The sequence below is a fragment of the Cottoperca gobio genome, chromosome 3, assembly GCF_900634415.1.
Source record: "Cottoperca gobio chromosome 3, fCotGob3.1, whole genome shotgun sequence".
Taxonomy (NCBI): domain Eukaryota; kingdom Metazoa; phylum Chordata; class Actinopteri; order Perciformes; family Bovichtidae; genus Cottoperca; species Cottoperca gobio.
Genome location: NC_041357.1, coordinates 27,402,178 through 27,430,159, shown reverse-complemented (window position 1 = coordinate 27,430,159; position 27,982 = coordinate 27,402,178). Strand labels below are relative to the sequence as shown.

Here is a 27,982-nt window from a genome sequence, read left to right as displayed (position 1 = left end):
AATAGGCTCTAGAGGAAGTGAGCGCAGTGTAGTGGAATGTAGTTGCCATTAGTGGGAGTTGAACTGAGGCTGGCTAACAGCTAGCCTGCTATGTTGAGTTGCTGAGCTGGAGACGCAGAGGATAGTGATGAAAACATGCCTCACTTCACAGTGGTACCGGTGAAGGATCAAGCTCAGGACAGATACGACAGTCTAGAGGGGATTAACTGGGTGGATTACAGGGACACTGGACAGGACTTCCCTGGTCACCAGGACACTGTCAGCTCTGATGGTGAGTCTCAACTAACTCAGCTCTTTATCTCTCAGCTTGGACACAACACGACTCATTTAGAATTCACGAGTTGGTCCCAGCATGGGGAAGCCTTGCTTTGTCCTGAGAGACATCTGAACAGCTGGTCGTATGGTTACCATAGCAATTCTCCAGGGCCAGAAAGCAGTCTTTCTGACTGTTGTTTTGTGACAGCTCACTTTGAGTAAAGTAGAAACTCTACTTTTATCATTTTGGAGTATTCTTCCCTGCCAGTAAGAAGGCTTTTAAAATAAATTCAGGGACAGATGAGTAACAAAGGGACAATGAAAGGGGTGAAAACCGTGAGGGAAAGACACAACAGGGCTGGGACTGTATGGGGGGGGGGGGGGGGGGGCCGGTACCACCGCAACAAGAAAAGGCTTCAAGTGCTCCTTTGCACAAAAGATGGAGCTCTCTTTGTGCCAGGGAAGGCTTTTCTTTCACAGAGGTTGGCTGCTCAACAGCACAGGAGGAGATTTCTCCCTCCTCGCTTCTCTGTCGCAGCGTGTCTCTCACTGTCACTCACTTGTTCCTCCACTGTATCAGCATGGGAAGAGGGGGGGGGGGAGACAAGGAGAGGAGCGAAGACTTCGTAGCTGCTGGGTAGGATTATGAGGGAGCTGGGCTTATTTGTGTGGGCTGAAAGAGTGAATCGACAGGTCTTTAATAAAAGACACACATGGGTGCGGCCTCCCAATGAAGCACCCACGCTAAAATAAGTTTCCAGAAGGCCCAAGCTGGGTTAAAACCACACACTAACTGCCCACCCACTTGTATAACCTTACGCCGTCATGCTGACCATGAGCTCCCTACAACAGAATATTATCGGAGTTCAAGGCGTAATGTTCATCTCTGGTTGTTGCTGTGTTAACGAGCCTCCTGTAACTGAACAGACAGTGTGTGTTTAGGGATGGGATGCATTTCTGTGTGTGTGTGCATTTCTGTGTGAGTGCATATGTACACATTTGAAAGAAAGCTAGCCATGCAGATGAGAAGATCTGAGTCCAGTGAGCTCGAATACACTGACATTTGAAGCGTAACACAAAGGAGTCGAAACACATGTTGACCTAGCTGTCTGCTTGTATGTTTCTGGAATGCGTAGAAGTGACCCTTTAGTGCCAAATGGCATTTTCTAACAGCAGAAACTCAAGTTAGCACCCTAAGTGTGAAAAAGTAGTGGCTCTAAGCAGAACTCTAATATCTGGTGAGAGAGGGAAAAGCAGATGTCCTCATATAACCCTCACAGTTTTATGGATGACTTTAGCACAAACTTGTTGCTGCCTCCCTTGTCTTCCTGTAGTCATAACTCTCTCTAACCCGACGGAGGAGGGCTTCCTGAGGCATGGGAACAACAACAACCATTAAACTTAGTGGGTAGCTGTGAGGATGAATATACGCTGGACAGGGTGAGGAGGAGGAGGAGGAGGAGGAGGAGGAGGAAGTGAGAGATGAATGATGAGATGGAGCAGAGAGCATCCAGAATGCTACCACTAGTACACATGTGGGAAACTAAACAGGAAGAGCTACTCACGTCCATGTTGTTGACAGCATTGTTGGCGCATCACCACAAACTTATTTTTAAACACCAATTAAAAAAGAAATAGATTTAGTCTAGAGTGGCGTGTAGAAAGAAGTTCGGAACATGGTACGACATTCTTTTGATTGTAATTTCTCCAACTTGAGTTTTACATGCAGCATTGTGAGATATCGAAGCGGTGAAACGTTGGGAGGGAAAGTATTTGCTCTTCCAAAAGTGGCTGCGTGTGCTGGATGATTTCATCATGGGAGTGGTGGGCTTGGGTATGCTTGTATGTCTGAGATACAGTGTGGCATCTGCAGCACGGAGGAAGTGACACAGTGCAGAGTCTGTTCCAGCCTGTGAGCTCAGCTCTGTTCAGCACCAGAGCAACACTGAGCTCTCTGTAGCTGTGCTGTACCCCTGAGCAAAGTGTTGCTTACACTCAGAGTTTTAATGCAACACAACTTGTCCTCAGTGAAGATGGCCTCCCACTGTGCTACCAATAGCTGGTGATCTTGTTTGCCTCAGATTGTAGTTTGTAAAAGTTGATTTAGATTTGGAAAGAAGTGACATTTGTGGAAATATGTACACAGACTTTTTCATCTGTCCGTGTGTATTTTCTCAGTTTTTAAATTACATTTCTAACACATGACATCAAGGAGGAAAAGTGAGAAAGAAACACAACTGTCTCTCCTGAAGTACTTCCTGTATCACTGCAGAGCAGTTAGTGTCAACACAATACATGATTAATCAATGCAATTACATTTTTATACCTTTTTCTTTTTCCTATAAATATAAAGAAATGCGCAGCTGTCTAAATAGTACACTGTAACCATGTAGTGTAAGTATGTCTTGTGCTCGTATTGGCCTCAAACTAAACAGGTGCTGAGAGACCCGTGATGAATTGGAGAACGATGTGCGTGCGTTCCCTCTCTAGTTCAGGAGAATAGGATAACCATTCCTGGCACTCAGATAAACCCCGAGAGATAAACAAACTGTGGAAATGTGGAGCTGATGACAGAGTTACACACACACACACACACACACACACACACACACACACACACACACACACACACACGCTTGTGCACAACCCTTAACAACTCTTGTCTTTGTAATGTTTTCTAAAGAGCGTCATAGTTGATAAAGAAATTGTGCTTTAATGTATTTATTTGTCACAAATCCCAAATGTCTTGCGATCCAGTCATCTGCCATCTTTGTTTAGTCTGCTCCGTCACATCAAAGAGATGACAGGGCAAGCAAAGCAGCTGCAGACTTTTCTTTTTCCCAACGTGTACCTCCAGTTCTTCCTGAGGATCTCTCTCACTCAACACTACAATCTCTCACGCTCAACAGATCAGTGCACAAGTAAATACAGTACTCCCCGTGAAGACATGAATAGTTTAGTGGCCATGCATAAATGATTTTCACTGTGAAACATGTGAAACTTATTGGAAATGATCCCTGCTGTAGCGCTGTTGGACTGTAAAACAGTAGCCATGTGAACTGTTGGGACACAAGACGTGAACATATTGCTCTCAGGATTACAGGCTCATTCCAGCTATTACAACTTATACTTGTGTGTTTTTACAAAGTCTTCAGCCAGGATCATGTTTGCAGCACTGATCAGAGAACCAAACAAAGCAGCAACAAGGTGCTACTATATCTGAAATGTATATTATTCTGTCCTTCTGGAGTTTTATTTTCAGACCCAAAAGTAGGAGTACATTGACATATGACATTTGCAACAATCCTTGATGGACAGTTCGCAGTAAAACATCGTAACTATGTTCCCACTTCTTCATTTACAAGGAATGTGCTGTCGGCCATTCAACAATTCATCCGTGTGTAAATTCATTACTTCCAACCTCCTCTTTGGACTTGACAGGGTACAACTTAAACAAGTGGACACTGGAATGTACATGGACATGGAAACGGTATTGTTTTGTTACGGGTTATTTTGTTATAGGCTATTTGATTGATTTGTAATCCTCTGATGTCCATGTGCTACTATAATATGTTAGTTATGGTTGCAATGAGTAAAGCTCACACAGGCACTTAGGGCAGTTTATGGGTCATAGCCGACAGTATGTTTCTGTATGTGAGCAAAAATAGTGAAAAGATGTATAAAAGTAATTACACTGATGTATAATGAATGTGTAAAGGTCACAGACTTACACGTTAAATGAAGTTGTGTGAAACGGTGCTTCCCCTGTTCGCTTATATGTAACCACTTGTAGCTTGTTGAACATAAATGATGTATTTGTGCAGAATATCGTCAGTCTGAGTGTGTTTAAAGTAAAGGCCTTTATTTTAAGCCTGTAGGTCCCTTGTGTGTCCGCCTACTGAATTCACTAAGAGATAAACGATGAACATGTTGTTGTTTACCGCCGAGGTGAAGTGCTCTTTATGATATCATCAGGAGATCATGTGTAGATGAACGAGGCAGTTCATCTGTACCGTATAACCTGTACGTCACGCTCACACAAAGCAAACATGTATGAGTATGCTGCGTGCGTGCAGAAGATGTACAGTGGAAACATCATTAAGTGCATGAAACTATTTTGCGAAGACACTGCGGATCTACAATTCTCCCGTGGGCCTGCGTGCCACACTTTGGGTTTGTATAGTCATTAGTTTTACACCCATTGGCGCACCAGTTTAGTTCATTTGTGTCTTTTTGAAAGTCTGTTGTACGATGCACCTCTTCCCGCCCACCTTTACCCCCTGAGGTAATCAGGCTGAGCTGCCGTCCTTTTCTCATCATTAGCACACATCAAAGCTAATATGTTTTGCTGTACGACTCAGCAGGTTAGCATTCAAATCTGTGTTCAGATGCTGCTCCGCACCAAACACAGCCATTACAGATAACATCGCCCTATTTCTACAGCAGACATCATATTGTTTCTTGCCCAGGGCTAGGGAGGAGGAAAAAGTACAATGCAAAATAAAGTTTGCAATATGCATTTAGAAAATATGCCGACAAAACATTTGCACTACAAAAGAGTAGTGATGTTACTTTTGAGAGTGTGCAAAGTTGCCTATTGGATTTTACAATGCATTGTGGGAAATGGAAGGAGCTGTCAATCAGTGCAACTGTAATGATTTCAGGATCGCCACAGTGTAGACAATGTTTGTACCTCTGGGCAGTTCCTTATGAAGCTTGGACTTTGTGTGAGACAAACATTTCCATGCATTCATTCAAACATGGCTCTGCAGTGAGCCGCCCTCAGCTCGCACCAAAGTGGGAGGAAAGGTGCACTCGGTTAAATGTTATTATTTGCGATTATGACAAATACCATGCATAATGTTATTGCAACCTGCCTCCACAGTGGTGCCCCATACTGTAACTGTAATGCAAGCACATTATGACTCAACAGGGTCAAGCTTTTGTCAGATCTTTGGAGAACTCCTGTTCAAGAGAAATGGAGATGAGGCTTCACATCATGATGAGCTCGACTAGCTTCCACGTACTCCTGATGATACTCATGTCAAAGTTTTAGTTTTGCTGCTTGGTTGGTTGCTGGTTTGCAGCTGGTTGGAAAAAGGGAAAGCTGTAAGAGTGCTGACGTTTGTAAGAGGTTTGGAGGATCATTTTACAGGCCCAGAAACTTCAACCGTGATCTAAATACAGCGAACAATAGAGAAGTTTCCTTTCACCGTTGGACCTGCTGCCACGCAACAGTTGTTTTATGTTTGCCCAACCCAGTGGCATAGTCACATCTAGCTATGCTTTGAAGGCATGCGGTGTCTAAACCCAGAGGGAGCAAATCAAATGAAGAAAAGAGGAGCGAAGGATATGCACATATAATCTCTTTCACGCTCTGTCTCTCTTTTACACACACTGACACAAAGACGTTCACACACGCACATAATCAGGAGAACATTCTTGCCAACTAACTGCACAGAGTAGAGTTAACTAGGCTCTACTACAGTACTCCTCAGCCTCTCAATGTTAAATCTTAAATCTTTATTAAAGAGGAAGTTTAGCAAAGAGGCTTTTTTAAACCCTAAGAAGCTAATGGACAGGGTGGGATGTTGCTTTCCATCACTAATCAGCTTTAAAAGGTGCAGAAGTTTCCTTCTGCCTTAGACACTAGCGGTTTGGAAAAGTCCAACTCTTTAATATTCTAAACATCCCACCCAAGCACAGTCTAGATAAAGAACACCAATGTCCTGTTTGGGGAAACGTCTTGAAGAAGAGCCGCTTTCTGTCAATTGTTTGTTGGAAATATGACAGAATCATAAATCATATTGATTTTGTTTTTGCAGACTTGCACTGAGATGTTGTTTAAAAGTCATGTACTTTGCACTTTGAAAAGATTTCACAACCTAGAATCTTCTCTGGCATCTTGTAGTTGTAAACACACAGCAAATTATACCCGGACCCCCCGAGCACAGAGGCCGTCTGTGAAAAACATGTGGATTTAGTGTCGGACTGGAGCTACAGATGAAAGCCTGGTAATGTGTTGTATTGGAAGCCGACACAAAAGAGCTGCTGCCAGTCTTACGGCAATTGTAAAACATATAGCTCAAACAGTATAATCTTGGCTAATGTATTCTTTTATTAATATTTGTGTTTTACTTGTACTGACATGGTTGTCAGTACAAGTACATTAAATGCTCTCAAACTCAAACTTGCTGAGAAACCACGAAAACAAATCCTACAGTACAAACATACGGCAGCTTGTCTGCAGACAGTTAGTCAGTGGAAAGTAAAAGTCTACTTCTCTACCTTGAAACACCCTTGAGTAAATCAGTCCTGCATCTCCTGGCAGTGGGGGGGGGGCACAGGTGACATGTCGGTACACGTTGCTGTGAAGCCTCAGTGCTGTTCTGGGCAAACAGCTTGACTCTTATGTGCCTTCATAACAAGCCAGTTAATCTTTAATCTTTTTAATTAGACATTTAAAGTGAAGGTATTAACAAGAGACCCCCACTGTCTCCTCATTGTTAAAGTTGAATTTTATTTCGCTGCTCATGTGAAATGATCTGGAAGCTGGACTATTTGTGGCTCTAACATCAGGATCGTGTTTGAAGCAGCACCGATTGAGTAACAGGTCCTGCCAGAAAATATATCTCCCTCAGTGTCTGATCATGGAGCGACATCGAACCGGAGCCTCTAACTCATCGACACATTAGTCTCTCCTCATGGCTACAGACACAGATGTTGTGTTTTCGTCCCGTGCCACTGACGGCGAGATGACACTAGAGGACAGTGTTGGCATTATTTTGACTCTCATCTCGTCTTCGGCATAGCTCTGGTCCTGCTGTGTCCTGCAGACCTTCATGCTTCAAATGATTGTTTCTGGAATTTGCATCCATTAAAACAAACACTGATTTAAAGGAGACATGAAACCACCAGATCATGTCTCTAAACACATATAAATAGGGCTGCAACTAATGATTATTATCAATTAATCTGCAGATTATTTTCTAGATTAATCGATTATTCTTTTGGTCTGAAATAGTGAAGAACCCAACACAAGGCTCTTATATCCCTATGAGTAGACATGTGCTGTGTGTGTGCTTGTTACCACAGCATCCTCCTCTCCCCACCTCACCCCCCCCCCCACTTCACCATGCACCATGTGTTAGATCAGGCCCCTGAATGAGTGTTCACCCTGGGTGACCGAGTGTCCTGGTTAGGAATCGACAATTCCCTAAACTCGAACACAGAGCAACGTGTGGCGGTCTGCACACAGCTCATAACTATGCTTCCCCACAGTGACAGCAGCAGTGGGACACACAACACAGGTGAGTGAAGGCCAGCGTTGAAGCTCCACTCGCTCACAACAAAGCTGGTATATTTTCAACACTGTTGAGAATATATTTTCTATGTCATGCCCACTTGGAAAATTGGCAGACCTTTTGCTGCAGGATTAATTTGGGGTTTTGAGATGCCACTGTTTAAGTTTACATGCTCTAATAACCTAAGCTTAGTAATGAGGTGCGTGGTGAGTGTGGACATGTGCGTGATAACATCTGCAGTGCCACTTCGCGTGCAATAATTGCCCCGGGCACTGTGCTCATCTCTGCTTGATTCCCTCCTTCAAAAGCAGAAGTTAATGAGAGTAAATCTAATTACATGGCTGTTTATCAGCTGGACTTTGCTTTGTCGGTCTGTGCTGCTTTTGGCCTTTCCTGTTTCTGAGTTTTACTGCTGCATGGGGATTATGAATATGTTCAAATTATATTATATTAATAGTGACAGTTACAACCTGACTGGATATTGAAAAGGATTGCCATGGTATAGAAAATAAAATTATATTGTCTTTATTTTGCTTTAATAATGACAGTGGTGTTTTTTTATATCAATAATGCCACACATTTTACATATTATTATTATTATTATTATTATTATTATTATTATTATTATTATTATTATTATTATTATTATTATTATTATTTATTATTTATTATAAAAGTATTTAATTATTTAATTATTTAAAATAATTACACATTTTATTGCACATTTTTATTTGGAATATTGTGGCTCGATAGTTTGTTTATATTATTTAATTAATATTATATGTAAAACTAAAACTATAACTGTAAATTATAAATTCTTTATAAAAGAAAAATCTTGATTTGATATATCAGTGGAGCACATTGACTTGATGTTGCAGTTACAGTGCTATATATATATATATATATATATAGAGTACAGTATTGGCAGGAGATGATATGTTTGTTTGGTCTATATATCGCTCAAATGGATGGTTAGTCAAAAAGCAGTTTTGTTTTTATAGTGAAGCTCATGTGTTGTTTCCTTCTCTCTTATAGGACATGGGAATCATAAAGAAGACAGTCCGTTTCTTAACAGTGCTGACGCTGCCAGCAAGAAGAATGACTTCTATGACAGGAACCTGGCATTGTTTGAGGTCCGTTATTCTTATTAACCCAATATCTCTGTCAGACGATACACTTGCACTAATTTCATTTACTCAACTTCTCCCCCCCTTTTGTTCCTCCAGGAAGAGCTGGACATCCGGCCCAAGGTTTCGTCTCTGCTCAGCCGCTTGGTCAGCTACACCAACATCACCCAGGGGGCCAAGGAGCACGAGGAGGAGGAGAGCGCTGAGGCCTCACGTAGGAAGACCCCCAAGGTCAGGAGTCGGGACATAGCAGAGGAACACTATGCCTCACTGTAGTTTTTTATCACACGCACACTCAGTGTTTGAAGGTTTAGAAACATTATCCTCTACCTCTGGCTCTCTCTCCCTGCCTCGCTGTCCAAGTTCTAGATTTGTATTAGGAGTTGTTGATTGATTGCTTATGCCTTTGCACGCTCTACAGTCAGACTGTGGCTGTGCAAGACCTGAATACATGCAAAGAGCTGATGATAACATGATTGAATGACCTTTAGAAAGAACATCAATCAATACAAGTGATCAATACACTTGTTTCCTGAAATGTCATGGTCAATATTCTCCCCTCTCTCTCTTCCCCCCCCCCTCCTCCTTCTCTCCCTCTTTCTCTCTATCAGTCTCCCAACATGGGCACTCTGATGGGAGTCTACTTACCGTGTCTCCAGAACATCTTCGGTGTCATTCTTTTCCTCCGACTGACATGGATTGTTGGGATGGCTGGCATCATGCAGTCCCTCCTGATTGTCCTCATGTGCTGCTCTTGTGTTAGTATCCGTAGAATCACAACCACACACACACACACACACACACACACACACACACACACACACACACACACACACACACACACACACTTCCACTAACAATATGGGCCTGCTTCTATTGCTAAACCAGTCAATAGAATCCACAAGCAGGAACTATTTAAGGCAGATAATGTCACTTTGACTTGTGTGTTTTTTACTCGGTGCTTCTATTACCTTTCTCGCAAAGAGCCGACTGCCGTCTTATTAAGATGTGCTTTCTTAGGGAAGTTGTGCTTGCAGTTGGATATTAACGACACACCCACAAGTTGCTATGACTTTTCCAATATTAATCATATTCTCCCCTTTCCCCTGCAGACAATGCTCACGGCCATTTCAATGAGTGCCATCGCTACCAATGGTGTTGTTCCAGGTAAGACTTTGAACTCCTTTGTATTCCCACTGAAAAAAGCTTACATTTATACAGCACATGTCCTATAGCAGTACTAAAAATACTATGTTTTTAACACCATAAATAGACAAACTGTTTTTCAAATAATGACTGACTGCACGGTAATATCTCCGTATTGCTCATGTAGAAGTAACACGTTCCATTACATGTTCTTCCACTTGGGGGCAGCAGAGATTTACTGTTGTATCCACTTGCATGTACAGTAGTACAGATTGTGAGCTTTCTGTGTGTAACACTATGTTTTACTGTTGTAGCTGGAGGGGCATACTTCATGATCTCACGCTCCCTTGGCCCTGAGTTTGGAGGAGCTGTGGGCCTGTGCTTCTACTTGGGCACCACCTTCGCCTCTGCCATGTACATACTGGGGGCCATTGAAATCTTCCTGGTCAGTTTGCTAAAATATTATTCTGTGGTTATTTCACAGCTCACATTTGTATGCTTGAATATGATTCCTAAACACATATGCAGTAACTGTCCTGTTGTCATTTGTTTTCTTCTCAGAAATATCTGTTACCGCAGGCGGCCATATTTCACCCCACAGACTCCCTTGGGAGTGACAGTGCCATGCTGAACAATATGCGAGTGTACGGCTCTATCTGCCTCAGCCTGATGGCTGTGGTGGTTTTTGTAGGAGTCAAATATGTCAACAAGCTGGCCTCTCTCTTCCTGGCCTGCGTCATTATCTCAATTGTCTCCATCTATGCTGGGGCATTAAAATCCATGACTCATCCCCCAGAATTTCCGTAAGTGTGCAGAGAGGGTGTGTTAACGGAAAGTATTGTGAAATACAGGGAATTTATTTAGTGTTTATTTGTCTATCTGCATCACTAATGTATGCAGATTCTGTATATATGAGTCAGTGAGATCTACAAAGGTCTATCTCCACATGTTCAAGCATCATGTTAGTGTCACAAAGGTCTCTCTGCTGACAACCAATAACAGGGCGGGAAATTAATCACATGATCATTTTAAGCACAGGAAAAACTTATTCAGAACGTTTTGCTGCCGACTGTTTTATATGTAATCTAGTAGATAGTAGTTCAAGTTAAGATCATCAGTAGTTCAAGTTAAGATCATTAGTAGTTCAAGTTAAGATCATCAGTAGTTCAAGTTAAGATCATTAGTAGTTCAAGTTAAGATCATCAGTAGTTCAAGTTAAGATCATTAGTAGTTCAAGTTAATGTTAAAGTTAAAGTCTTAAAAATTCATATTTATGAGCAAATATATGTTTCACTTTTAAGTTTCCTGCCACGTGGAACTTGTGTAAACATTTTTAGAGCTTAAAATGAAGCTAAGTTGCATAAAATACAGTTGAGGGTTACATTTTCAATCTTCGGGTGGGAAATGTCAGATAGACTTGGGACTCTGGTTTTCCAACAATAGAACCACAAAGGTCTATCTGCACAATTAGTTTTGTTTCTACCCATAATGCACTGAATTGGCCCAAACAGTGTTAACTTCACTACCTAGTGTGCAGCATGTGATGTGTCAACATGGGTTGGAGTTGGTTTTATAGTGTCCACGTTATGAACTGTTGAACTTTCAAATGCATTTTTCTCAAAACTGGTCAAAGTGCAGATAGACCTGGTTCACCCTCAGTTGACGATTTGTAGAAAGTATTTATCCAACATGGGCAAATAATATTATTATTTTATTTTGATTCTGGGTCCCATCTGCAACCAATTGATTTCAGTATGATATGATTTTTCATCAAATAATTTGACTATAATTCTAATAGTTGAAATAATTGTGTCTATGATTGTAAGGGAGAGCTGTAGTATATGATGAGGATGTTGGTGGGGGAAATAATCAAGACTAATCCTTTTTATTTGTGTCCCTGTTATTGCTGCAGGATCTGCATGCTGGGAAACAGGACTTTGGTGAGAGATCGTTTCGATGTGTGTGCTAAGACTGTGATGAAGGGCAACATCACGGTGCACAGTCAGCTGTGGGAAAGCTTCTGTCTGCCAGGGAACATGAGCAGCGCTCAGTGTGATGACTACTTCATCCAGAACAATGTAACAGAGATACAGGGCATTCCTGGACTGGGCAGTGGGATTATTAAAGGTAAATGTATCATTAATTGATAACAGATTAGAGGACAAAGCATGAGATTATGTTAGATTATAACTCTTAAAGTATTTAAATCAGACTATAACATACTGATCAAGGGGTAACCTGCAGTGTTAGAAAACCTATACAAGATCAGTTTTAAATAAGAATAATTCTGTGGCAATTTGAATTTTGGCATATTTATATATTTTGAATATAACATGCGTTCTTGATAGAAGTCACTCTCTTCTAATGTTAGTTTGTTGCCAATGTTTTAAATGTCCTCTGTTGTTAGAAAACATGTGGAGCGACTACCAACGGAAAGGGGAGATCTTAGAGAAAGCAGGGCTACAGTCAGAGGACGCTCATGGTGGCGTGGACAACTTTGGCATGTATGTGTCGGCAGACATTGCTACATCATTCACGCTTCTGGTGGGGATCTTCTTCCCATCTGCCACAGGTATTACAACGTCATACACCGGGGGGGTCTTCACTATTTGTTACGTGAGAGCCACATTGAGAGGACAAAGTCATTAGGAGAGCCACTTTTACCGCAAAGTATGAAAAGCTACATCCAGTCATAAAAAGCACGTCTGTTTATTAATCTGTCATCCCAGCCAGAACATACAATATGCAATGCAGCCAGCCAATACATTAATTAGAAACAGGATTAACTTAATACTGGGATGATGTTGTCAAACTCTGCAAACAATATTTCTGCTGAAGCCAAAAAGCAGTTTCACAATGTTTGAGTCTGAGAAGGTTTTGTCGGTTGTCTGTCCACAAACCACATCCCCAGCATCTTCCTCTCGACTCCGCTGTGGTTTGATGCTCCAAAAACAAATCTTAATTGTACATCTGTAGAAACACACGCGAACTAGCATGTAATGGTGAACCGAGTCGACCGGAGCCAAACTAACGCGAGTATGAAGTGCCAGGTTGGTCGTAGTATCCTCCAATTTAAATGTTCAAATTTAGGATATAAATATTTATTTCTGTACTAGTCCACCACGTATCTACCCGTCCAAGAGCACATTCACCATGTAGTGCTGATAGACCGCCAAAACTGGCAGCTCCGCAGTGAGTCAGTGTCGGCTTGTTTTTAGTGTTTTTATGAAATATCTGTATTGACTTAATCATATCTATCACCCCTGTATTTAGCCCACTGCCATGCGAGCCACCAATTAAAGCTTGGCGAGCTGCGCAATGAGTAACACTGGTCTACATTCGGCATGAAACTGTAACATGATTCTCTACTTTACATTTTAAATCATTATAATTATATGAATTTGACATGATTTTTCATGCAAAATGTAACTTAAGCTACCTGCTATGTTATTGTATTTCTTTTCACAGAATCAACAAGCTCACAGTGAAATAGGGAAGCTTCAAACCTCCCACTAATGCAGCCAGAAGAGTTTTTACAATGTCAACTGTGTATTTTGTCTTGTAGGCATCATGGCTGGCTCCAACAGATCTGGTGATCTCCGCGATGCTCAAAAGTCCATCCCTGTGGGCACTATCTTAGCCATTACTACTACTTCAATCGTTTGTATCCTTTTGTTGGTGATTACCCACAATACAACTAACAATCTTGTTCCTTTGGAAAGGATAGTAAAGCAGATTAGATGTACATCTTTGTGTCACCTTGATCTCCTTAACTTCTTGTTCAGATATCAGTTCTGTTGTCCTGTTTGGCTCTTGCATCGAAGGAGTAGTCCTTAGGGACAAGTAAGTTATGTGTCTCCTTCTGCAACTTATTACTATTTAAACACTTTCTTGTAAAGTAACGTTTCCAAACGTCTTCATAAAAGTCCAGTCATATTCTTGGTCATATTCAGTCAGTATGTACCTGCAGGTTTGGGGACGCCGTGCAGAAAACCTTGGTGGTGGGAACGCTCTCCTGGCCGTCTCCATGGGTTATTGTCATCGGCTCCTTCTTCTCCACGGTCGGGGCCGGCCTGCAGTCCCTCACTGGGGCTCCTAGACTTCTACAGGCTATTGCCAAGGACAACATCATCCCTTTCCTCAGGGTGGGACAGTAAACACTGTTTGTGATACATTGTGTAACCATCTCACATTCTCTGAAAAAATGCCAGAAATTGCTGCAGCAAACTTGACGCACACACAGTCAGAGACAACAGTTACTCCTGTTCTTTATTATTCCCACAGCATATGATGTGCTATAAAACCTCTAAATCATGTTTGCTAATATTTGACTTGCATGCTTATTTGAATGTGACGCAGTACCTAACAAGAAGGGATTTGCAATGTTGTGTTCTTCAGGTGTTTGGTCACGGAAAGAACAATGGAGAGCCTACATGGGCCTTACTGCTGACTGGTCTCATAGCGGAGATGGGCATCCTTATTGCCTCCCTGGATATGGTGGCTCCTATCCTTTCCATGTAAGCTCACAACGCCAACAATATGACATGTGCCAAGTATATTTCTCCATTTCCCTGTTTGGTTAAGGCCAACTACACCACTGACAATGTATTACTTACTTTGAATGTGTTACAAATGATCATTGTCTTTATTCAACAGGTTCTTCTTGATGTGCTATCTCTTTGTGAACTTAGCCTGTGCAGTTCAGACTCTTTTACGCACACCCAACTGGAGGCCAAGGTTTAAATATTACCACTGGTGAGTACAGGTGTATCCGCAGCATACTTCCTACAGGCGATGGGAGCACTCTTCACTTTTACTAATCAGATTGTCCGGGCTGTTATATTTGCAAATAATGTTGCTATTCTTGGTATGCAAAGACATCCCTTCAGCCTTTATGTGTCCATCCACAGGGCTCTGTCCTTCCTTGGCATGAGTATGTGTCTGGCTCTAATGTTCATCTCCTCCTGGTACTACGCTATTGTGGCCATGGTCATTGCTGGGATGATCTACAAGTACATTGAGTTCCAAGGGTACGTGTGGAGTCTAATAAGCAATGTGCATTGCTGCCCTGTTATAGTACATTCTTGTACGGTATGTGATGATGACGGTTGTGTCTTTCTGCCTGATATATCTGTAGTGGATGCTGGTGGCCTCATACATTGTCTATCGTCCCTTATGTTTGTCTCTTGTCTCTTCCAACACCAGAGCAGAGAAAGAGTGGGGAGATGGTATAAGAGGACTGTCCCTCAGCGCTGCACGATACGCCCTGTTAAGATTGGAGGTTGGACCCCCACACACCAAGAACTGGAGGTACTGCAACACCTGCAAGAGACGCTCTAAATGTCTCCACAAAAACTCATTTTGCATCTCTGAGGAGTCACATTGCATTTTGCAATATGGGAAAAGCAGTTTTGAGTTATGAGAAGAATGCACATAGTGTAAAAGATGTAGCATCAAACATGCCAAACTGTCCACATTGTTAATGACTGTCCTGTAGCTCATATGCAGTCAGTTTAATGTTTAAACATGTTGCATTATTAGACAAAAGTCAGTGGCATTTTAGAAATGTGTGTCAACTAAATGGACAAATGTAATAAAGTATAGCTCTCTACCTTCTATAAAAACGACCCTTCAGAATGATTAGGCCCCACAAAATAAACAACATATGGAATATTTACCACCAGCTGTTGACACACAGTGAGTAAGTGCCATCTGTCAAATATGTATTTACAGCAGTTTTGGGAAATTGCGGCCTGAGGAAGGGTTGCATTATGTAAATGTATAGCATGCTTACTGAGCATTTTCCAATAAATTACCAAGTCAAGTGTCGCCGCAACTGAGAACTGAAAGTAATATTGTGACGGACGTATGCCGAGAAGGGAACAGAGTTAACGCTGAGCATATTAAAGCTGGAAGTGATGATGATCGGCAGGATTTGGTCGATTCACCTTGAGCACTGCTCTGCCGATCCTAGAAACATTGTTGCCCCAAATAAAAGCTGTGAAGACTTTATTTATAGAACAGAAAAGGGATTTCTTTGTTGCTGTGGATAAATGTGTCCGTGGCGGTGGTTATATGGTCGCAAAACACTTGGTCTGATAAAAGGAGACAGTTAAGTCTTCACTGGTTGACCGTCTCCCTGAGGAAAGGCGAACGAGAGTTCAAGTGCGAATGGAGCATGATCGGAAATAACAATTGCTAGATAATCTGAGAAGTGTTTTCGAAAGGAGTGACGAACGTGGAGGGAAAAAAAAGAAAACTCCTTGGAATTTGGATTGTTAAATCTTCAGAGGACTGCGTTTACGTTCTGATCCATAAACAGAGAACACGCTCTGGACGTAGCATGATGAGTATTCCTAGAACTTGACCTATCCAATGTTGGGCTGATGACGGTGATAAGATATCCCCCAGAGATCGTGACGAGGGAGTCTAAACCAGGGAGGGAGGACAGATGTTAACATTGTTCTGATGGATGAACACAACTGCATCCGAAAAGAGATTTCTTCTCAATACTTTAGTCTTTTCACAGGTTGCAAAGACACCTTTGAGTCATATTGACTGTCTTTGACTCTACAGACCTCAGCTGCTTGTGCTGTTGAAGCTGGATGAGGACCTCCATGTAAAATATCCTCGACTGCTCACCTTTGCCTCGCAGCTGAAGGCAGGAAAGGGTCTGACCATCGTGGGCTCCGTCGTGCAGGGAAACTTCCTGGACAGCTACGGGGAAATGCAGGCAGCTGAGCAGGTACACACTGGAGAGGGGCGTGTGCCGTACAGGCTCTGCACAATTCTCCATTGTACTGTGTTGCTGACTGCGTTGCAACTAATTGTTACAAATGACCGTCTTTTGTCAATTGAAAAGCACAATGAAGCGAAAACATGCTTCAATGGGAATTTTCAATTTTTGTGACATTTCTTCCTCAGCAACCGTTTTTGAAGCGTTTGTCACGTTAATCAAAAGGCATGGCTGGAACACGCTTGTTGTTGTTATTACAATATGGTGCCAATGATCCATATCACATAACATAATGGACTGGTGCAGAGACATTTTTCATAATGTGAGGTGTTTGGTAAAAATGTAAACAAGTGAAGCAAAGTTCGTTCTTGTTAATGTGACAACAAGAGGTGAAAATAATCACTCATTCCTTAATGACTAATTGCTCAGCCAATATTTAAGCATTATGTATCAATACTTATCATTAAAGTGTGTTCTATACAGGGAGAAGTGAATGTAAAACCTTAATAATTACATTCTAACTGTTTTTAATGAATCTTTACAAGTCAATTTTAAGGCGTGCACTCTTAGACATACTGTATGAACTGTTAGATCATTTCCTTTTAAAGCATTATGTCTTATGAATGTCTGTTTGCCAGGCCATTAAGAATATGATGGAGATTGAGCGAGTCAAAGGTTTCTGCCAGATTGTGGTGGCCTCTAAGGTGCGGGACGGTATCGTCCACCTGATCCAGTCCTGCGGTTTGGGGGGCATGAAGCACAACACTGTCGTGATGGGCTGGCCGTACGGCTGGAGACAGAGTGAGGACCCTCGTGCCTGGAAGACTTTTATCAGTAAGTAATGTGCATAATGTTCATAAGTAATCAGTTGTCACACTGAGATGCTCAGGCTCAAACAAACGTCTCACTATTATAAATGTAATATTGAGATGCTCAAATGTGTTACAGTCCGTCTTACTTGTGCAGAATGTAAGCTGTAGCTAAGATAATTTATACAGTACAGTTAATATCCATGTCGCCATGATTTAATCTCTACTCAGACACAGTCCGCTGCACAACAGCTGCCCACCTGGCCCTGATGGTGCCCAAAAATGTGTCCTTCTACCCGAGCAACCATGAACGCTTCACCGATGGCAACATTGACGTGTGGTGGATTGTCCATGATGGGGGGATGCTGATGCTGCTGCCTTTCCTGCTCAAACTGCATAAAGTGAGGCGGCAGCTGTCTTTGAGTTTATTCCAAATATGCTACTTTATATCTAAATAAAACAAAACAAATTTTACAACTGTGATCTTTCCAAATGTACAGGCTTGAATAGTCTTTCTGACTTTTAAAGAATCCTTTTTTGTATTTACGACTTTTATTTTGCAGTATGTTTTCTGTACTTCTAGTAATTACACTACCACGTGGTTACATTTGCATTTTAGGTGTGGAAGAAATGCCAGATGCGCATCTTCACTGTAGCCCAGATGGATGACAACAGCATCCAGATGAAGAAAGATTTGGCCACATTCCTTTACCAGCTGAGAATAGAGGCTGAGGTGGAGGTGGTGGAAATGGTAAGGATCCTTCTTACCTAATCTGAGCAAAAGTGAAAACTTATATAAAGCTTTGTATGTGCAGAACCAGCTGAGCACAAGTTTTACTCGCTAATAAGATTTGCAAATGAAACCAGATGCTCGTTACTACAAACGTGTTTGTTTCAAAGACAATTAAAGTGTTCACTGCTTGACTTGAACATGAATTTAATTAACGTTCATGGTCCACGTTCAACAGACACATATCTGTAAGTTGGATTAAGCACAAATGTTATGTTTTTCAAATGGTACTTTAGCATGACAGTGACATCTCAGCGTACACCTACGAGCGAACGTTAATGATGGAGCAGAGGTCCCAGATGTTGAGGCAAATGAGGCTGTCCAGTGCAGAAAGACAAAGAGAGGTATGTTATGTTTATTTTACCAATTGAAATAAAAGATCTCATACAACATATTATGCATGATAAATCTGAAAGAGTTTTGAATCTTCTCTATTGCTATCGGTGCAATTTGGGAATTGTAATTCTATTTCCACGGCACTTTGCAGGCCCAGCTGGTTAAGGACAGACACTCTTTGGTTCGTATGGGAAGTCTGTACTCTGATGAGGAAGAGGAAGTGGTGGAGGCTCTTCCAGAGAAGGTTCAGATGACGTGGACAAGAGAGAAGTGTGAGGCTGAGAGGAGGAACAAGAACAACGCACCTGAGAACTTCAGAGAACTGATGAGCCTCAAACCGTGAGTCACATTCAGTTATCTTCAGCATTTTCTTTACTGCCTTTCATTCGTAGCATCTAATGCTAAATCTGTAGCTTTCAATGCTAAATCTGTAGCATTTAATGCTAAATCTGTAGCTTTCAATGCTAAATCTGTAGCATTTAATGCTAAATCTGTAGCTTTCAATGCTAAACCTTTCACCTGTTTCCGCTGTGTGCATGTTTCTCGGTTAGACACAATGATCTTGCTTTTAAATGGTCCAAAAAAGAGATTTCTAACTCGCATGTATCCATTTTCCTCTCCGTCTCTCTCCCTTGCTGCGCTGCAGGGATCAGTCCAATGTGCGGCGAATGCATACGGCTGTGAAGCTGAACGAGGTAATAGTCAACAGGTCCCATGATGCTCGATTAGTACTGCTCAACATGCCAGGGCCACCTCGAAACACCGACGGAGATGAGAACTGTATCCTTTGCCAGTATGAACAAACAAAAAGGGCTCATGCATCATTTTATAGAAGCTTTCGGGCTTCACGTACGATGTGTGGAGGCTACGGTTTTACTTCTTTAACTTGCACCTCAGATATGGAGTTTCTGGAGGTGTTGACTGAAGGCTTGGAAAGAGTGCTGCTGGTCCGAGGCGGAGGTCGGGAGGTCATCACCATCTACTCATGATCAATCATCAGCTGCTACACAGGAGCATCGGCTTCATCGCAGCACCTCTGGACGGTTCTCGGTAGATGCAAGAATTTAACGCTTTTATTGTGAAGTATGATTTTTTTTTAGTACAAAGATTTATTCTATTCTTGTAGAATATTGGGTCACACTCGTGTACATATCCACGATCGACTTTACAAATGAAAGTTGTTATTTTTCTCCCTCAGAAATCAATACTTGTCAAGCACAAACTTTAGATATTCTTATTTATAGGTCACAAATACCTCGTCTTATGTGATAATAAATCTATATTTGACAATTTGGCAGACTAACCTGAGTAGGGCACATGTTGGTTGAACAGTTTTATTCGTATGCCAGATTTTTTATTTTGAAAAAGCTCTTTTTGGAAGCAGAACTCTATTTATTTATTTATTTTTGAAAGATTTCCCCACTGAGGTAAAGACAATGTTACTGTGGATAATAAAACACAGTGCTGTAAAGGTGGCATGCCAGAGATTATGATAATTTATGATTTTTTTGGAAAGATATGTGTTGATATGACAGAATAATGTATATGAATGACTTTTGAACTGTTACATTTCTACTTTTTTCTACAGACCAGAGAAGTTTATCTATTCACAAAAAAAGATGGCGTGCTTTAAAGTTCCTATCCTTAAGATTTCTATTAAATCTTCTGCATTTGTTCTACCATTCAATAGGTATTTATATTTATAAGCTAGTCTTCAGCGTTAGTGGTGGAGTCCGCCATTCCCACACTGGATTATAATTGTCTCACTACACACACTTACAACATGAGTGTGTGTGTGTGTGTGTGTGCTGTTAACAGACACACCAGTTGTATTTCTGTCCAAGTAGCTGCACAAGGAGTGTTTACTGTAGTATTAAACAGCAGTTGCTGTTACCACGGAAACATAAGATAAGATGTACTTTACTGTCTCGCTACATCACACAACACACTTGCCAACAACGCCACAATGCACGTACACACAGATACACACACATACACTCGTGCATAAATGTGTCGGTAGTTCTTTAACCATAAGTGTTGCCAAATGGCTGAAATCTTAAGGATTACAACTTTAAGCAGATCTGATCTCAGCGACGTGACACTTTCAGACACTGTTTTGTGTCTTTTGGGGTCTTTTTCTAAGAAGCTGGGAATAACAGTGTTTCAGAGCATATAGTGTAGAGATCAGATGTTTATTTTTATGTAGACTGAACTATATGTAATAGCCCACAGTGTTTTATATGTAAGTGATCGACTATGACAAACTGTGTAGTTATTAAAAACTAATCATGCAATGCTGGTCTTTTATTTTTACTTAAATACACAGCATAGAGTGGACCGGATCGTCACTTGCCAGCAATCCAAATATACTTTTTTTGCTAATTAAAACTTTGGCACACACATGCTCTTTAAATGGAGACTTTATATTGGCAGTCTTTTAGTTAAGCATTACGTCAACATGGATATGTGAAGAAATCATGCACATGGTGTAGAAGTTAATAAAACATTCATACAACTCTTCGTGTAGCAGTTTTCTGTTTGGCCAAAGGGCAGTACAGTGCACAATAAAATGCACATTTTGTGAATCAAAATAAAAAGAACAACCTGTTTATAAACCGCTGCAGCTGTAACATTTTGTTGAAGCGCTTCATACAATACCTTTATTACGTATTAGTATAGCAATACATAGTGAGTGTGATATTTATATGATGATAATGCAACATTGTACATTTAATTGCACTGAAGTGTTTACCTCACTGGTCAACAATAGATTTAAAAAAATATTTAAATACAGATTTCAAACAACTTGCCATTTGTCAGCAAAGATACAAAAAATTCAGCAACAAATTAAAAATATTTTTAAATACATTCCAAAATGAATGGTTAAGTGCCTTTCAGAGGATTGATGGTTAATATCTATGTATAGCTTACTGTATATACAGAGGTTGGGGTTAAATGCTTCTTTTTTATTTGTTGGAAATAAAGTGATTCTCTCCTTATCTTCACTGACCTGTCGAGTGCTGGGATGGCCTACAAACGGCTACAGCAATCTCATTAAGCTCTCGAAAAGTAGAGGCACTTTAAAAAAGAAAGTGGAGCTGAACTGATTTTCTTCATATCTTCACTCGATCATAAGTAGACTGGAAAGCAGCAGAACTGTGGCGATGATAAGCAGAGCTTTTGGTTCATGTTGGGCTGTGGAGGAGGGACTCTCAAAGGACCCTCTTGGGTTAGGAGGTCTGAGCACCAGCCTGCAAGGGTTGCGCACCTCCTCTACGGAGATCTGGACCTCACTGGGCCGGTTCACAACCAACTGATCACGGACCTGCGAGAAATGTAGTGAGACAAGGATAGAACACTTTAACTTTTTAACTCATATATATATATATATATATATATATATATATATATATATATATATATATATATATATATATATATATATATATATATATACATATATATATATATACATATATAGAAATGTATTATATATATTTTCTTTTTCGACTAACCCTGCAAGAAAGCATTTCATGGATAGTATATTAAATAATAATTCACGGTCTATTGCTAAATCTTAAAAAAATTATGTAAGATAAAGAAATGTCCACACATTCTTGAATTCTTCATTATGAAATATGGTGGCTACTTCCATTCGTGTCAGGACAGAAAATGCTTTTTGTTTTAGGAAAAATACAATATAGAGTCAAATATTTGATGCGCACTAATAAAATAATACATACTGTGGATATGTTCTACAGCCTTTTGTCCTTCATTATAGCAAAACACACTCCTGCGGACAAGACGAGGAGTTGCACTCTATTTGCCTTTTTAATTCCCTGTACCCTTCATCTATCAGAGAAGGCTGTTACACAATATATTCATTCTTTATCTCACCCTCTCCACCTCCTCGAACACTCGCAGGAAGTTCTTTCGAAGCACATCAGCCAACTCGTTCTCAGTCCAGTTCCTTCGCAGAAGTTCCAGGATTAGGTCGGGATACTTTGACACATCCTCTAACCCCTGAGGAAAGCTGAGGACGGAAAACACATTTCAATTCACAGATATTTATTTAGAAAAGAAACCACTCACTCTGAAAGCTTTAGCGTGACTTAATAAATGACTTATCCTTATGACAAACTAATAATAATAATACACTTGTAAATGTAGTCCTTCAATGTCATTTGTCAATGTCACATTTCTTACCTCACAGCACCTTCATAGTCCCCTCCAATCCCTATCGACTCAGCTCCAACCATCTTCTTAATGTGGTCAAAATGGTCTGTGAAACCCAGGTGGAAAAATAAATCAACTGAGATATAAGAAGTATAAAACGACAGATTGACTTTGTGACGAACACAAGACTCAACGTGGATCCTCACCAGCCACACGAGAGATGTTCGCTTCATCTCTGCAGGAAATGAATTGGCTGTGGAGATTCACCATGATCAACCCCCGTTTCTTTTTCTGAAACACAACACACACACGCACGCACGCACGCACGCACGCACACACACACGCTTTGTGTCAGAAACTGTTCCACACAGTCAACTGACAAACACAACAGTGTCAAATATACAAAGTGAAAGTTTTATCTACTGAAGATCTTTAATGCTCCCCTCGTGTGTCTCTATCAGGCAGACATTTCATGTGTGTGCACTGAAGAGGACTTTTATGGGAAGCAAACATGTTTGTGGAAATGATGGAGGATATGGAAAAATAAAGAGTCCGCAATGAGTTGTTAACAAGATTTCTTGATCTTCCACATAAACCCTACGGATTTAGAATCAATTATAGCGACTATTAGTGGGCTGCAAGAGAATAATTGATGTTGGAATTGTGTTTAGTGCTTTTTTTGATTAACAATAAAGACATATTGCATGTTCTTTGTCAGAGGTTATGAATACAACTACAATAAATGAATCAGGGACTTAATATATAACATTTAATCAATCTTTCAGTGAATTGGTTTCCTCACCAGATCGTGCAGCAGCCAGTCAGGTACGTTGCGTTCATGGTTACAGATGGAGAAGGAAGATGAATGACTGAAAATAACAGGAGCCTTGGAATGATTCAACGCAGCCGAGGCCGTGTCCCATGAAGAGTGGGAGAGGTCCACTATCATCCCCAGTCTGTTCATCTCCTCCACCACGGCCTCCAAAAACACATTCCAAAGTCATTTACAATATCATGGGAAGGAAGGAAGTCAATTCGGCCAACAACGGGAGATGGACAACCGTCCACGCACATAAAAACACTCATGCGGAAAACAATTGAGGAAGTGGTGCTGTGTGAGGGGGCCAACTGAATAGGAAAAGCACTCTAACAATGTTATTTTAAAAGTTGCCTGTACAACAGCATTTCTGTAATAAAGTAATACACGGTCAAAGGACTTGCAAGTGCAGTTTGAGTTTCAGCTGTTTCTCTGTAAACATGTTGTATCTTAAATATAGAGAATATGTTATATGTCCTAATACCGTCAGCTAAAACCAGCAAAGGCTTTGTTGAATGTGATAAACTAAACACTTTGACGATATTACTGAATGTTAAGCTCACCTTCCCAAAGTTCGTCAGGCCGTTGTTCTGTCTTTGATAAACATTGTGGAGTTTTGAGGATGATTCAGCCCTGCATTGAGAAGAATAATGTCAAAACCACAAATCATGAAAGTGTTTCCTTCACTTCCATAAAATGTAAAACATATTCAAATACTGCTCCATTCAGGGCGTCCGGCGTTAAGCTACGTGCACGTTCCCAAGCGAGGACACATATAGGTGACTTTGCATGGAAGGAATAAAATGTAAATTATTTTGACCTTTCAATTCAGCCAACCCTGTAAATAAACCTGTAATATATCATCATATCATAATGTAGCAGCGACAGGTTACAGTAAAGGAATAGTTCTACTTCAGGTCTGAGCCAGCATACATCTCTTGATTACCATGGAGTATTACAGGTGTGTGTGAGGGACATGGAGCGGACCCCGATCTGGTAAAACATCCGCAGGGCCGGCAGGCTGCTATCAATGGCGTGGCCCCCCTCAACACTTATCAGACAGGCTATCTTATGCCTCATCTTAGCGTTCTTCAGCTCTGCAGTGACACACACACACACACACACACACACACACACACACACAATCATCAAATGTGGAGATATGTCAGCATGATGGCTTCTACAGTAAATAACACAAACTTATGAGTATGGATTCATAATCAGCATTACGGACGTGTTTTTATATACAATCATACGAGAAATGACAACAGTAAATATTCAACTATAATCATAGAGGTGTTGTTTGTAATTTGCCATGTTGAGATGTACTCTACCCTGGGCAGATGTGACCAGCACAAAGTCCTGGTACTCAGTGCACATGCGTCTGACCACATCTATTTGTTCCAGAGCCAGCCTCACAGCATCCTTATCCTGGGCCCCACATATCACATAGGCTGCAAACATCTGACAAAGGGACGGTGATGTGGCACAAAAGAGTTACTGGGGTGCCACTCTAGGTTTGATCTTTCCACAACATAAACTTTGTAGATGCTGTCAGTCAAAGGCTACTTACTCTCAGGAGCAATCCTTACTTTAGCACAGTGTCAGCAGTGAAAGACTGATTAAATTGCAATACCTGTGCCTGTACATGGCCCACTTGGAGACGGTTGATGTCGGTGGACACTTTGCTAATATTATGAAGGTCAATTTGGCTCAGCCGATTGTTGTGAAATCTCCTCAGCTGGAGAGCTAGGTCATTATGACTGTTAGATGGAGAGAGAGTGTAAGGAAAACGGAAGTCATGAAGAGGCATTTTAATTTTCATTCCATTATTTCAATGCTTTGTACACGAGACACAAAAAACCAGCCATTACCCATCAATGAGAGGATATCTGGACATCAAGTCATTTACTCTATCTCTCTCAGCGTATCCAGAAATCACACAACACAGAGAGGAGAGAACCATCAGACGCCCGAGGGGCTTCATCCAGAAGCTGCTTGAAGCACTTGTTACAGTTTCCCCAGAAGGCATATTCTGAGGAGAGAAACACACACCAGTGCATTACAGTTATCTGATAACAAAAGAATCACAGCTGCATGGCCAGGACACGCACACGCACACACACACACACCACACACACATAGATAACAGTGACTATTTTTGAGTTATAATTGGTTTTGCAAGAAAACTAATATCCCTGCACAGATAAGTCCCTTTTGAAATATTAAATAAATATTATATAAAATATTACAGTAGCAGCTATAAATCAAGCATGATAGCATCATTGTAAACCTTCTGCTTCATAGCTCATGCAGATTTGAAGTCCCACTTGATACATTACACTATAATTGATTAAATGAAATCCCTCACCCTATGGTATGATGGGATCGTGTATTCGTGCTACCTATTAGTAAAGAAACTTCAAGTCCACACAAAAACAGACTGTCATCTGTTTAGTGTTTCCTCATGTATGAAAACACCCACTGGAGAGAAAACAATAATGTACCATCATTGTCAATAACACTTTCTATATAATAGCGGAACACTATTTAAGTTAAACAACAATACACTTTACTTACCTGTCAGGTTGTTAAAAAGCAATTTGTTAACCCCGTTGTTGAACACCTGCATACAAACAGTACGAACTTTCCAGCTCTCCGCCCGAGTAAAGTAGAACATACCTCATACAGAGAAGAGCCTGCTGTGCTGAGTGCTGCGTTCAAGTCCAGACCAAAAAGATACGAAGAAAATAGCTTCAAAATATCCTACGTGTTTATAGACTGTGTATAGTGGATGTGTTTGGCCAACGCACACATGCTTGGACTACTTAGAGTCTCATTAGAATGACAGTGGCAATTACTGTGTCCTTAAATGGACTTTAACGTCTAATCATCCTTCCTTCTTCACTTTAAAAGCCTGCAAATTATTTTAGTGACTAAACTAACAATTACGCTCACTGCAAACAATTACAGCTCAGATAAATAAGTGGCTCAAGTGATACAATGACACTAGGGCAAACAATTAAATATTTAGGTTTATATATTTGCCATGCACAATTGTATTTATCTACTTATTTATTTAACTGCGCTGCTCTCCTAATGAAATATTAACGAGGAACACTTCAAAGCACCATAGAGATCCATGGATTTGATGTTGCCATCTGTTGGCGAAATAATGTAATCGCTACCTTAAAAAGGACCGTTTGCCTACTTACTGCCCATGAAATCAACGTTTTTACATTTGCACTGAATACAATCGAGTCACTGAGCTACAGTTCATGTTTTGTACGATTATTTATTAGTCAAACCGTTTCACTAATAAATAATCGTACAAAACAAACGTTAGTTTTGCGTTAGCTTTACGAGGAAGCGCTTCAGTTTAAATGCGCAACATGGCAGGCGGAAGTGACACTATTGGAAGCACGGCCTTGGAAAGTGACACACGTAAGTTGACAGATAATCATGAACACGCAAATATGAGTGTGTGTAACGGAAGAAAGATTGATTTAGATAAAACAAACAAACAAACAAATAAAATACAAAAACATCTCATTTTGCTAATGCCCTCAAGCTAGCTAGTAGGTATGTCATTTCCGGGCCACCGTCCTTGTTTGGCTCTAGCTTGCAAGTTTGAAAACAACTCGTTTTGATATGTTCCAGCTGATTCAGATATTTTGATATGAAAACAACATACTTCTTCATCCCATAAAGCCATCTTTTTTAATAGTGTTACATTTTCTTTTATTACCCTGGTGGGTTAGAAGGTCGAACATTGTCCCAGCAGCTCCTGAGGCAGGTTGAACTTCCTGAGCTGCTGCAGGAAGTATAACCCCTGCTGGGCCTTGTTTCTGATTGTGTCTATTATGTTGGACTCCCACTTTAGGTCCTTAGAGATGATGGATCCCAGAAACCCGAAGGATTCTGCAGCAGGTCACAGTTTGGTATTTGGAGCACACTTGGCAAGAACAAGATCCTGAGGTAAGAGTGCATTCATCTCTATTAGTTATCAAATATTGATTATTTTTGAAACGCTGAGAGCTGTTTATAAATTGCCCAATTAGACAGCTACAGATATACAAGTACCAACTAAGATTTGTATGGTTGCACAATATTTGCATGTTCTTTAGCATTCAGTGATAGAAGAGGACTTAATAGTTTCCAACAGTAGTGATGGGAATGGTGAATGCATTTGCTGTTAATGTGTTTGTGATAATTGTTTTTCTGCTTGAGTAGTACTTTGGTTTGCTCTGCAGAGAGGAACGCTTTTGACTGTGGTGTGTGCATGCGGGTTCTGTGACTTTATAGGCGACTGTTAAAGTGGACTTTTAGGACTGCATGTGGTGTACAACAAGATGGCAACCATTTGGTATGTGGTGTATTAGTTTCTCATGTAGGATGAAGGCACAGTCTTCACATCTCTTGATGTAGTATTTGTAGCATGCAGTATATTCATTTCTACTATAGTTATCATTTCCTGGATTCAGTA

General features: G+C 40.8%; 2 protein-coding genes and 1 long non-coding RNA gene across 5 annotated transcripts in view; 2 read left to right on the top strand and 1 right to left on the bottom strand.

Annotated features, from left to right (window-relative positions):
• Window positions 1–20: 20 nt before the first annotated feature.
• slc12a4 (solute carrier family 12 member 4) lies at window positions 21–20,797 on the top strand. Its single transcript, XM_029455791.1, has 24 exons — window positions 21–271; window positions 8,595–8,692; window positions 8,786–8,917; window positions 9,298–9,444; window positions 9,799–9,853; window positions 10,147–10,277; window positions 10,394–10,635; window positions 11,745–11,959; window positions 12,240–12,404; window positions 13,398–13,496; window positions 13,618–13,675; window positions 13,803–13,977; window positions 14,231–14,349; window positions 14,489–14,587; window positions 14,743–14,862; window positions 15,038–15,142; window positions 16,409–16,577; window positions 17,207–17,402; window positions 17,609–17,778; window positions 17,997–18,128; window positions 18,404–18,511; window positions 18,655–18,842; window positions 19,150–19,283; window positions 19,401–20,797. Exons 1-24 carry the CDS (start codon window positions 136–138, stop codon window positions 19,490–19,492), a joined length of 3,285 nt encoding a protein of 1,094 aa, XP_029311651.1. The 5' UTR covers window positions 21–135; the 3' UTR covers window positions 19,493–20,797.
• Window positions 20,798–20,881: 84 nt separating this feature from the next.
• Window positions 20,882–27,383, bottom strand: dpep2 (dipeptidase 2). 3 transcript variants are annotated; one of them, XM_029455828.1, is made up of 11 exons: window positions 27,245–27,383; window positions 25,371–25,531; window positions 25,133–25,259; window positions 24,831–24,960; window positions 24,443–24,593; window positions 24,060–24,129; window positions 23,482–23,658; window positions 22,886–22,970; window positions 22,710–22,785; window positions 22,401–22,536; window positions 20,882–21,828 (listed from the first exon to the last, which is right to left on the bottom strand). In XM_029455828.1, the coding sequence occupies exons 2-11, from the start codon at window positions 25,526–25,528 to the stop codon at window positions 21,625–21,627; spliced, it is 1,314 nt and encodes a 437-aa protein (XP_029311688.1). In that variant the 5' UTR covers window positions 25,529–25,531; window positions 27,245–27,383; the 3' UTR covers window positions 20,882–21,624. The 3 variants fall into 3 exon arrangements, with proteins under 3 accessions (XP_029311688.1, XP_029311682.1, XP_029311672.1); XM_029455822.1 differs by lacking the exon at window positions 27,245–27,383 and adding an exon at window positions 26,179–26,746; XM_029455812.1 differs by lacking the exon at window positions 27,245–27,383 and adding an exon at window positions 26,077–26,198.
• LOC115024365 (uncharacterized) overlaps window positions 26,661–27,982 on the top strand; it is a 43,334-nt gene continuing 42,012 nt past the window's right edge. The window contains exons 1-2 of the long non-coding RNA XR_003834117.1: window positions 26,661–26,940; window positions 27,380–27,474. This is a non-coding gene — a long non-coding RNA (uncharacterized LOC115024365). The remainder of the gene's footprint in view (window positions 26,941–27,379; window positions 27,475–27,982) is intronic.